The sequence below is a fragment of the Ovis canadensis genome, chromosome 7 (assembly GCF_042477335.2).
Source record: "Ovis canadensis isolate MfBH-ARS-UI-01 breed Bighorn chromosome 7, ARS-UI_OviCan_v2, whole genome shotgun sequence".
NCBI lineage: Eukaryota > Metazoa > Chordata > Mammalia > Artiodactyla > Bovidae > Ovis > Ovis canadensis.
Window position 1 is genome coordinate 78,410,191 of NC_091251.1, and position 12,703 is coordinate 78,422,893.

General features: G+C 35.6%; 1 protein-coding gene across 4 annotated transcripts in view; it reads left to right on the forward strand.

Annotated features, from left to right (window-relative positions):
• Nucleotides 1-12,703, forward strand: part of KTN1 (kinectin 1) — a 106,247-nt gene that overhangs the window by 55,863 nt on the left and 37,681 nt on the right. For all 4 annotated transcript variants that reach the window (XM_069596681.1, XM_069596682.1, XM_069596683.1 and 1 more), the window contains exons 15-24: nucleotides 115-183; nucleotides 1,052-1,089; nucleotides 1,236-1,317; nucleotides 2,121-2,189; nucleotides 9,428-9,462; nucleotides 9,882-9,972; nucleotides 10,919-10,987; nucleotides 11,586-11,623; nucleotides 12,296-12,386; nucleotides 12,536-12,604. In XM_069596681.1, the coding sequence (XP_069452782.1) occupies nucleotides 115-183; nucleotides 1,052-1,089; nucleotides 1,236-1,317; nucleotides 2,121-2,189; nucleotides 9,428-9,462; nucleotides 9,882-9,972; nucleotides 10,919-10,987; nucleotides 11,586-11,623; nucleotides 12,296-12,386; nucleotides 12,536-12,604 (651 nt within the window). The remainder of the gene's footprint in view (nucleotides 1-114; nucleotides 184-1,051; nucleotides 1,090-1,235; nucleotides 1,318-2,120; nucleotides 2,190-9,427; nucleotides 9,463-9,881; nucleotides 9,973-10,918; nucleotides 10,988-11,585; nucleotides 11,624-12,295; nucleotides 12,387-12,535; nucleotides 12,605-12,703) is intronic.

A 12,703-nucleotide genomic window follows, 5' to 3' on the forward strand; every position in this document is an offset into this window, starting at 1 on the left:
AAGTGGTAATTTGAGATTTATGCTTTGAGACCTTTGCTTAGGTAGAAAAGAGACACAACTTCAAATCTAATTTTATATTAAATAATTCTAATATTATTTTTCCTTTTGTTCTAGGACATACAGAATATGAATTTCTTATTAAAAGCTGAAGTGCAAAAATTACAGGCCCTGGCAAATGAACAGGTAGATCTTTATTGCTTTTAAGCATTTACCTTAGAATTAGTTTGTTTATACTTATTTTCATTGGTATCACAAGCCCTAGTTTTGTCCATGTAGATGATAAGTATAATGGTTACCTGTGTTTGGCTGCGTGATGTGTTGTTAAAAGCCTCTTCTGTTTGACCATGACCCTCACAACTCACCTGAATGTTTCTATATTCATGTTGAAATTAATATTTGGTCCAAAGAAATTGATAACTTTTGAGTTACTGGTGAGTGAAGTGAAAGTCACTCAGTCATGTCCAACTCTTTGAGAGCCCATGGCCTATACAGTCCATGGAATTCTCCAGGCCAGAATACTGGAGTGGGTATCCTTTCCCTTCTCCAGGGGATCTTCCCAACCCAGGGATCGAACTCAGGTCTCCCGCATTGCAGGTGGATTCTTTACCAGCTGAGCCACACAAGGGAAGCCCAAGAAAACTGGAGTGGGCATCCTTTCCCTTCTCCAGGGGATCTTCCCAACCCAGGAATTGGACTGGGGTCTCCTGCATTGCAGGCAGATTCTTTACCCACTGATCTGTCAGGGAATTATTGGAGGACTTGATTATAACACTCATGTGCTGATTTGTTTTAGCCTTCTACCATTTAATCAGAAAAGGATGTAGCTTTTTCTAGGATAAAAGTTGATCAGTGAGAATGAAAAATACTCAGCAAAAAAAATACTCAGAATAAAATATAGACAGCAAAAATTATTACAGTAATGTATGTTATTCATTTTACTATTAATATTTACTCTATATGAAATATAACTTTAATAAGTAAAATTAAGTAAAAGAATAGGTTTGAGTGCTTCCTGAGAAATAATAGAATTCTCATCTCATTCCCAATGTAGGCTGCTGCTGCACATGAACTGGAGAAGATGCAGAAAAGGTGATTAAAGTATTGCTGTACTTTAGGCCATTTATACACTTATGTTGAAGTGTAATTGAAGAAAATGTTACTGCTAATAACTGATAGTTGTGCACATAATTTATATAAGCTTTCTGAATGTATGAAGTATCTTTTTTTTCTCACAGTATTCATGTTAAGGATGATAAAATACGATTGCTTGAAGAGCAGCTACAGTGTGAAATTTCAAACAAAATGGAAGAATTTAAGGTGTGTAATTAAACTTGTCAACTCAGCTTTCTTTGAACAACCTTATATAATTTTTAGTTGAAGTGAGTGTAGAAATAACTACTTTTTATATGTGATCGCTCTGAACTATAGTATTTCTATAGTTTACTTGGGGACTTAATCTGTTATTTTGACTTATCTGTTCTTATAATAGACTTTTGATATTTGTTTTGCCCCAGCCTTTTTTTCTGCACTTTTTTAGCTGATAGGTTGAGATGTTCTTATTTGCCTCTGTTGCTGACGTAGTGCTAGTTTCTGTTCATGGCCAAATATCCTGAGTATTATCCTAAAGTATTCTGATTGCATGGGTACATCTCTGCATGCAGTAAGATTTGCTTTTTTTTTTTTTAATTTGTGGGTTTTTTTTTTTTTTTTGCTTACTTAAGTAATCCTGTAAGTACTCTCTTATGAAAGCAGGGTTTCCCAGAATTCATTGGGACAAATTGTTAAACTTAATACATATGAAAGGGTTCTAAGCCTAGTGTTAAAACATTTGGGATAAACCACATGACTGAATTAGGGGGGCTTAGTAGAAACTACTTTTTAGGTATCATCATACATGTACTTTATACCATTACTGTATTCTTATACCCTGGAAATATATTCATTGAAACCGAAAAATGAAGCTGCCATGAGATTTGCATTCTTAGGTCAGTATATGATTCACCTCTTACTTTATAAGTGCTTATGGTAATTATACGGCTTTGATTTTTTAAAAACTTACTGAAATGGTTGCTTTGTTAATTTTTCCTAATAAAGCAGTAAATTGAGATTCTTTCTTTTAGATTCTAAGTGACCAAAACAAAGCATTACAATTAGAAGTTCAGAAGCTACAGACTCTTGTTTCTGAACAGGTATGGCTTTTCATGAATTATAAGTTAGAAATATCCAATGTATAACAAGATATGTTTCTTTTTAAATAGTAATCAACTCATTCATTTTTAGGAATTTCGTTTAAATGTAGATATGTCTTTTAATTGCATTTCTAGTCATTTTGTGCTAGTCAGGTATCTAAATTGAGGAAAACTTACATTTTCTTCCTTAGAAGAAGCTAATGTGAACCTGTTCATAAGCACCACCCCCACACCAAAAAAAAAAAGTTTAATAGGATGCATAAAAATAATTTCTTTAAATCAGTTTGATACATTTCGCTCTCAGGATAATAATCCTTGGACTTTGGGAGCTTCAGTTCTTTCCTCTCAAACAGTGTGGATTCTTAAAGAGAGAATGTGTTTGAAGCCTACTTTGTTGTTGTCTAGTTGCGAAGTCGAGACCGATTCTTTGTAGCCTGTCAGGCTCCTCTGTTCATGGGATTTCCCCGGCAAGAATACTGGAGTGGGCTGCCATTTCCTTCTGCAGGGCATCTTCCTGGCTCAGGATCAAATTTGACTCCTGCATTGGCAGGAGGATTCTTGACTGCTGAGCCACCTGGGATGACCTTGAAACCAGTACCAGCACTTCAAAGCAGTGATGATCAAATTGTTTAATTTTTCTAAGGCCTCTCATTCCAAGTCTTTTACATTGAGATTTTATTTACATTCTACGCTTGTTAGAATTAAATGGGGGAGTTTATATATAGTTGAGTAGCCTAGTGCTTTGTGTATAGCAGACATCTTAAGCCTTAATTCCTTTCCTTTAGAATATTTATTTTTCCCATCTCATCTCTACCTGCTTCTGCCATGGTACTTCTTTTTGTATTTCTAGCAAGCCATCGAAACTATAGCAGCCTGAATAAGCATGGCTCCATAAACTCGCGCCCCAGGTGATGTCTCTTCTGTGGCTGTTCCTAAGAGTTGCGTTTATACTCTTCTAAATATAATTCTTCAAATTCTGGTTTTTAAAAGTATTCTAGAAACACGTCATATTATATGACACATTAAAATAGAAGCCTTGCATGTTTCTCTATTACTGTTAAATTTGGACACATTTTATTAGAAGCTGAAATGTAATAATAGCACTTCCTTTAGCAGATGCCTGCTTTCTTTTTATTTTAAAATTCACATCTATGCAAGTATTGAATTGGTGTAAGTGGCTGTGCCAAATGCTGTGGAAGTATCTTAGAAGTATTTTGTTAACATCCACTTGCTTGTTGAGAATTAATCCATTATTTCTTATTTTCCTTCCCTATTAAATATGATGTTAAGTGCTTTGCATATGCTTTATTACTTTATGCTTTATCCTTTCCAACTAAAGGTAATAGAAGAGAAAATGCTGAATGAATAATGTTTAGTGCAGGGAGGTAACTTCATGCCAATGTAATGCTCAATTGGTATTTCATTTTTACTCTTAAATCTTACTCCTATTTCTTTTTGTTGTGGTATGGCTTTTAACAAATGTAATATTTCATCAGTTTAAGATTTTTTCTTCCTTCTCTGTTTATCCCCTGAAGGGTGGATGTATCTTAATCTCTGGTTATAGTTTAATTGAAGGCATCTTTAATTTTTAGTGTTATGTAAAGATTCTCCCAGTTGTGAGATACAGCATTGGTGACTTGGATTAGATAAAATATGATAGATATTTTTTGGTTGTCTTAATTCTTATCCAGAAAAGCAGAATGTAATTCTTTTTTTCAGTTGGTTGTCAGAGATTCTGAAACATCTATTTTAATATGTAAAGTCTTAAACTTTCTAAAATTAATTTCATGGGAGGTAAAATAAATACTTAGAAACTCTTCCATCTGCTCTGCTGCTGCTGCTAAGTCGCTTCAGTCGTGTCCAACTCTGTGCGACCCCATAGACGGCAGCCCACCAGCCTCCCCCATCCCTGAATTCTCCAGGCAAGAACACTGGAGTGGGTTGCCATTTCCTTCTCTAATGCATGAAAGTGAAAAGTGAAACTGAAGTCACTCAGTCGTGTCTGACTCTTAGCGACCCCAAGGACTGCAGCCCACCAGACTCCTCCGACCATGGGATTTTCCAGGCAGGAGTACTGGAGTGGGGTGCCACTGCCTTCTCCGCTTCCATCTGCCTTGGAATTCCAGTATTAAAGGTGCTGGTGCTTCTTACTTAGGTTTCAACAGAGTACCTGGATCTTTTCTTTTCAGTTTTATTCTGTGTTTAAAATGATACTCTTCATCAGTAGATAAGAGTAAAACCATTAGCCTTAATTTTTTTTCCCTTAAGATAACATGATACCCTAAGAACTGCCATTCTAACATCTTACATAAAATTCCCTATCATATGTGTGGAGTTAATATTTTTTAAGATCCCAATTTCTTTCTTTTTTGGGGGGTTTGAATTGTATTTTATTAAAATACTTTTTATTGAAGTATAGCTGATTTACACTTGTTTTAGTTTCTGGTGTAAATAAAAGTGATTCAGTTATACATATATATATTCTTTACATTTTTTCATTGTAGTTTATTACACAATATTGAATATAGTTCCCTGTGCTATACAATAGGATCTTGTTTATCTAATCTTCTTATTGGGTCAGGCTTCCTTCTATAAAGCTTCTGTGTATTTTTAGATATTCTGTTAACATAACACTGAGCGTAAGATGGTTTTTTTTTTTTTTAAGTAAAGATGAGTTTTATGAAAAACAGTCCAAAGAAGAGAATTCCATAGCCACATTTTAAAATTTATCTAAAAGAACTGTTTGATAAGAGGGAAAACTTATTTTTTAAGATTTGCTCTTTGACTAATTTTTAGAATTTTTTCTCTTGTTCTGAAAACTTTTTAATTAAAAAAAAAAAGTCTAGAAAGCATATGTAATGCTCAAAATCCTCCATGCTAGGCTTTAACAGTACATGAACCGAGAACTTCCAGATGTTCAAGCTGGATTTAGAAAAGGCAGAAGAACCAGAAATCAAATTGCTGGGATCTGTTGGATCATAGAAAAAACAAGCGAGTTCCATAAGAATATCTAATTTTGCTTCATTGACTATGCCAGAGCCTTTGACTGTGTGGATCACAACAAACTGTGGAAAATTCTTCAAGAGATAGGAATACCAGACCACCTTACCTGCTTCCTGTGAAACCTGTGTTCAGGTCAAGAAGCAACAGTTAGAACCAGATATGGAACAATGGACTGGTTCAAAACTGGGAAAGGAGTACATCAAGGATGTACATTGTCACCCTGCTCATTTAACGTATTTGCAGAGTGTAAACCATGCAAAATGCTGAGCTGGATGAAGCACAAGCTGGAATCAAGATTACTGGGAGAAATACCAATAACCTCAGATTTGCAGATGATACCACCCTTATGGCAGAAAGCGAAGAAGAACTAAAGAGCTGCTTGATGAAGGCGAAAAGGAAGATTGAAAAAGCTGGCTTAAAACTCAGCATTCAAAAAAGTAAGATCATGGCATCTGGTTCCATCACTTCATGGCAAATAGATGGGGAAACAATGGAAACAGTGAGAGATTTGATTTTCTTGGGCGCCAAAACCATTGCAGATGGTGACTGCAGCCATGAAATTAAAAGATGCTTTCTCCTTGGAAGAAAAGCAATGACAAACCTAGACAGAGTATTAAAAAGCAGAGACATTACTTTGCTGACAAAGGTTCATGTTCATATAGTCAAAGCTACAGTTTTTCCAGTAGTCATATATGAATGTGAGACCATAAAGCTGGGCGCCGAAGAATCGATGCTTTTGAACTGTGGTGTTGGAGAAGACTCTTGAGAGTCTGTTGGACTGCAAGGAGATCCAACCAGTCAGTCCTAAAGGAAATCAGTCCTGAAGATTCATTGGAAGGACTGATGCTGAAGCTGAAATGCAATATTTTGACCATCTGATGGGAAGAACTGATTCATTGGAAAAGACCCTGATGCTGGGAAAGATTGAAGGCAGGAGGAGAGTGGGATGGCGGAGGATGAGATGGTTGGATGGCAACAGCGATTGATGGACATGAGTTTGAGCAAGCTCTGGGAGATGGTGAAGCCTAGTGTGCTACAGTCCATGGGGTCGCCAAGAGTTGGACACGACTGAGCGGCTGAACAATAAAAAAGCATATGACTGTGATGTATTTTTGGTTGTTATTATGACTTCTGTCTTATCTTGGCAGACCAAAGAGCCAGCTGTTTGGTTTTTTCCTCTGGTCATTTTTATTGTCAGTGCTAGTGAAAGAAGAGATGGAAGATTAGCGTAATTTTAATTTCTTTCATTTCCACCCTTCTTTAACCCCTTCCTACCCAGCAGTCAGAATTCCAAGTGACAGTTGAGAGATGAGCAGTTTAGTTATAAAAAAAAATTTCAGTCCCTTTGCCCCACAGATTTTATCCTGGAGGAAAAGGTTGAGCTTATTGAAGCAGAAACCAACAATGGTACCAAGTTGTTGTTTCTTTAGGTGTAGGAAGCAGAAAGATAACAAATACCAGGTAAGGTAGCCTGCGTATATACTAAAGAAGAAAAGACTTATGGACTGTAGCCTACCATGCTACTCTGTCCATGGGATTTTCCAGGCAATAGTACTGGAGTGGATTGCCATTTCCTTCTCCAGGGGATCTTCCCGACCCAGGGATCGAACCTGGGTCTCCCGCATTGTAGACAGACGCTTTACCATCTGAGCCACCAGGGAAGTCCCCCAATCTTGTGGATAGATCACACAAATAAATCAGTCACTAAGATCTCATTTATTCAGAATAAAACAAAACTTTTTTTGGGTGGGGAATGTCCTGAGCTGTCTTTTTTTTTTTTTTTTTTTTGAGCATCATGAGCATCATGGAAAAGACGCTGATGCTGGGAAAGATTGAAGGCAGGTGGAGAATGGGACGACAGAGGATGGGATGGTTGGAACAAAGGAGCAGCATTACTTTTTATTTTTATTCTAATACTTTTGTCAGATTCAGTGGAGCTTGGTGGGCCACAGTCCGTGGTGTCACAAAGACTCAGACATGGATGAGCAACTAACACACACACACACACACACACACACACACACAACAAGATTATTAAGTAAAGATGGTAGAATATTTTTTTCCCTTTTGCCCTGCAGCCTTGTATTTTATTGAAGAAAATTTCATTACTGTATTAGATGTAGTTTTGAAGATCATCCAAGGAGGAGAAAATTGGGTTGGATTAGATTAATAATATATAAAGTTAAAATACTGGATTGATACTAAATTGGGTCAGTTTAATACAATTGAATATTCATTGAGCAATTGATGAAGAGTACTTAAACTGTAACCTTGTTAAAGTATATCCAGTCCACTAAATTTTTACCGAGAGTATGCTAGGTACTGTGCTATAATGCTAAGGCTATAGAGATGAATAAGACTTGATTCCTGCGTTTGAGAATATGGGTGGAGATAGCTGTATACACAGTAAATTGTGATGAATAAAATTCTTTTTTTTCCAAAAATTCTTAAAATGTGGATACGTTTAGATGAAGAGAGAATTCTATCTGAAGGAGAATAAGGATGAAGAGGCACCACAGAGAGGGGACAATTAAACCTGATTTTGAAAAAAGCCAAGAATTTGCTGAGCAGCTAAGTGGAAATCAGGGCTAAGGGAATACAGTATTAAAAGTCATGGCAGTGTGTGGAAAATTGGCATATTCAGGGCGTATTGTGGAGGTGTAAGAAGAGACGAGCTTGCTAGGGCCTAATCATGAAAGCTGTGTAAGGACCATGAGCTTGATCTATTATGTGGCTGTGCTGCTGAAGGATGTTGAAAGAATGAATAAGCATTTTGTCTGGTATGTTAGATGAATCATAATGGTGTCCATGGGGTGTTTAAATTTGTGTGGTAGTGAAGTATGCAGAACTAAAGGTGGAGTACAACTAACTGATTAAGCTACATATAACCAAGACTTAATAGTACCTTTTTAAAATTGAGTTACAGTTGACATTAATTTCAGGTGTATAACATAATAATTTTCAATTTGTATTACTGTTAAATGATCACAATAAGTCTAGTTAACATCTGTCATCATGCATGGTCGCAAATTTTATATTGTTTTTATGTGAGATAGGATTCATGAAAAATAAAGATGGACAAAAGTCATCTTGATGAAAGGTTTATAAACTTATTGCATGATTTAGTTTTCAGTTTACAATCATGATTTAATATATTTTTGACATCTCTTTCCTTTCTAGTGGTAGGAAAGTTTTTTTTCCCATTGAGAAGTTCTCCTGTACCCCTCACAATATAATCCTTGTGAACTAGAGGCAGGGTATTATGATATTTGAGATGTGTAAAGCTGGAAACTTAACCTAAGGTATTGAAGAAAATATAGTTAATTTTAGAAATATTTAATAAATGGAATCTTAGGACTAGGATTTGGTAATGGAAAAATTAATAGTAGTTGTGAAAAATGGTTGTAATGGTTTTAGTAAAATGGGAAAAAATTACAAAACTAGTAGAATTAGGAGAAAGCAGGTAGGGAACAGAATGGGTAGAAGAGAATGTTGAAGGGAAAAAGACCCTGAACCTGTTTTGTCAAGTTACTTAGCTGCCTGAAGGCCTAGGACTTCCAAGGGGGTGCTCCACTTCTGGACATATAGTAGATTATAACATTGAGGAATTTGTGTGTATTGGGGGAATACTAGAAGATGGGTCAAAGATGGGGACCAGCTCACATGTCATGTTTTAACATAACAAGGAGACTGTGTGCTTGTGTTTCTTCTGCGCTTGACAGTCAATTTTAAAACATTCTGTATAATGACTTAGGTGGTGGTTATGTGAAATCTGCATGTTAAAAATTCATTGACTTGAACACAGGTTTTGTACACTTGCCTTATACCTTAGGTGAAAAACAAAAATGAAAAAGAGCAAAGCCTCTTTCTTGGCCTACAAGGCCTTAGAGCCTTGGAATTTTAGATTTGAAGAATTAATGTAAAGGAGAGGCAAATTCTCTTCTTATCCTTAAGATTTTCTTTTATGGTAAATAAAAACTTACTCAGAGGGGTAAGTTTGGGCATTTCCAGCCCATTTTATACTTCATCTTTGTCTTTTGTGTAGCCTCGTCTCTTGTGTTTTCTGAATGAAAAAATTCTTTAACTATTAGCAGTCTTTAAATATGGATCATCTTCCTAAATTTTGGATCTATTTAATACTAAACAATTTTCATAGAATTCTATTTCTAAAGTAGTTTTATTTCATGCAAACTTGGTAAAAGTATCTTTTTTTTTTTTTGGTGATTTTGTTTCAGCCTAGTAAAGATGTTTTGGAACAAATGGAAAGATGGTAAGAGATTAAAATTATTTTTAATATTTTAATGATTCATTTCTACCAAGTCTGAGATAACAGAATGATTAACTATATTAATGTAAATTCTTAAAATTTTCTTTGTACTTCATAAAGGGAAGAGAGTGATGTACTCTTGATTGCTTTGGCATTAAATTAGGTTTATGAGAGTCATGTATGGCCATGATTTACTTGTTTAGGCTAGCATGTAAGCATGCATTACTTGAATACATTTTATTTATTGGCAAAGAGGAAGAACCCTTGGACCAGGATTGAAGATCATCAGAAACCTTTCTAGAATTGAAAGTTTATAAAGAACGATGGGCCTAAGAGTTAATCCATGTCAAATATTTATTTAGAAATCATGTCATTTTCCTTGAAATATAGTTCATACATGTGTTTTAAATTTATTATTTCAGCATTAAGGAGAAAGATGAGAAGTTGAAGACTGTAGAAGAATTACTCGAAACTGGACTTATTCAGGTGGCCACGAAAGAGGAAGAGCTGAAAGTAAAGCATATTGTATATTTGTTTTGCCTGTGATCATTCAGTGACATGAAGAGTTTTCGCTGTAACGTGTAATATTTTTCCCATAGCTTTTCAGTTACCCACATTTAATGAATTTATGTGATGTTCTTTTTTCATTAAACTTAAGATTTTATTATAAATAGAAAGATGTGTGGTTGACTGTAGCATTTACTGCCTTAATGAAGTAGATTCTGTTATTATGGTTTCTAGTGCTTTCCCACCTCCACCCATGCCTGAATTGTAACCAAACAGTAACTGGTCATAATAGTAACTAGTGGAGTTGATACGTTCATGAAATAGTGTTAGAGACCAGAGAAAGGAGAGAATGAAGTTCCATTTTACGGTTATCATTAGCCTTGCCTGAGTGTGTGCTAGGTTGCTTCAGTCATGTCTGACTCTGTGCGATCCCAGGGACTGTAGCCCACCAGGCTCTTCTGTCCTTGGGATTCTCCAGGCAAGAATACTGGAGTGGGTTGCCATGTCCTCCTCCAGGGGATCTTCCTGACCCAGGGATCAAACCCACATCTCTTATGTCTCCTGCGTTGGCAGGTGGGTTCTTTACCTCTAGCACCACTTGGGATGCCCCATCGTTAGCCTTAAGTAACTTAATTTGAATAGGATTGCTGGAAGAAATAGGGTAAACAGTGTATTTGATTTTAAGGCGAGAAGTGACTTGACAAGTGGTATACTTTGTGGTTTTCAGGTTGTGGAAACATAAGTAGAAATACTTGAGAGGATAATCAAATTTAAACTCTATTTGGCTGGCTCTGGAAGTTACAGAATTGTAGACATGTAGAGCAACTGAGATTTCTGGGCCTTCAGAAAGGAAAAGAAGCAGCTAGAGAAAAATGAGAAGCTACTGTATTTTGAAGGTAGTTGTTTTTTTCAGAAAATTAAAGTATGTTGTACTTATGTGTCTTTGAAAAAGGTAATGAGAACAGAAAATTCATCTTTGACAAAAGAAGTTCAAGATTTAAAGGCCAAGCAAAATGATCAGGTAATATGTTAAACAGATCTTATAACTGTTCTCTTGTAAACAGTGGGCATGCCTGTTACCAAACATAGTAGCGAGTCTTGTTTGTCCCTCCCTTCCCCATGGTATTTGTCATCTGCAGTTTTAATCTGTGATTGATTGGCGACTTGATTGTGAGTAATAGGAGCTGCAGTTTAGTAAACGCTGACTTTATGGCAAACACTGGATAGAGTACTCCAGATAGCATGTCCTTGCTTGTTACTGTAATGATAGATGGTTTTGAATATACCATATGTAAAGTAAAAATTCTAAATAATAGTAAAAGAGGTTATCTATCTTCTCCTTATATGGTTAGGATCATTGAGTTAATAATTTTAATATTTATACACTGATTTTTCTTTTGACCTATACTTACCATAAGTAGCTTTAAAGCGCCTTACTTTCAAAGTGCTTTTCATAATTCTGACGTTCAGAAAAATCTGGAAAGAATTAATTCCCAGGTTTATTTTTCCCAGATTTTGGTATAGTAGAAATTTTAATTTAAAAAAATAACATACTTTTCTATTTATGGCCCATTTATATTTTGAGCATATTACTAAGTAGGATACCCTCCTATTTCTAGGTTTCCTTTGCATCTCTAGTTGAAGAACTTAAGAAAGTGTAAGTAATGACATTATTAAGCTGGTCTTTTTCTTTTGCTCCATTTTCTTCGTGGTCATAAGTCTTACTTTATTGTGCAGTTGAGATGGCTAGGATTTTTTCATTGTTGGAATAAGGCAACTTAGCTGTACTTTCCCAGTGCAATTTGTGATTGTTAAAAATCGGTTTCCATGATGGACTCCCATTTATTAACTTAGAGTATCAAATTGTTAATTTTTTTATGCAGTAAGAACTATTAACAAACAAGTTCTATTGAATAAAGGGCAGTTCTTTATATGTGTTGTTTTCTTGAAGTATCTGTAAGGTTTAATGCTATAATTGTATATAAGTTCTGCTATAGCTTTCAGAGCTCTCTAGAAGCCTATATTGTTGAGAGGAACTCAGTTCTCCCCAGTATTCTTTGGAATACAAATCTTACATTCCCTGTGCTCTTTTGAAGCATGTCACCAGCTTCTCCTTGTGTGTATAGGCTTCAGCCGTCTAGTAGTTACTGCTTAATTCTTGTTTAGGAAGAACTCTTACGCGTTTTTCCCTGGCTGCAAGTTCTTCTTTTACTTAAAATGGGGAGAATTGATTTGGTGAACTTGTTCATGCTTTGGTGCTGTTTTTATATCTTTGTGGTGGGTCTTGATGATTTCTGTCTACGTTTAATCCTGTATTTCCTTATTTAAGGATCCATGAAAAAGACGGAAAGATCAAGTCTGTGGAAGAGCTTTTGGAAGCTGAACTGCTCAAAGTTGCTAATAAGGAGAAAACTATTCAGGTATTGAGAGAGATAAAACCTATGTTTTGTTTTTTTGTTTATCAACTTTAGTGAATACCATTTAATTTCATGTGTTTGTCTGTACATTGCATTTTATGTCAATTTCTGTGTTTCCATTGTCCAATCTTGTCTGTTTTGTCATTGTCAAGGATTTGAAACAGGAAATAGAGGCTCTAAAAGAAGAAATAGGAAATATCCAGCTTGAAAAGGCTCAACAGGTAAAAATCCCAGAGCCATAGCATGACAGATATACGTATTTATGAACTATTTGGTTTTTTTCTTGTTACTCAGAAAAAAACTTTTTAGTAGTGTGTTGT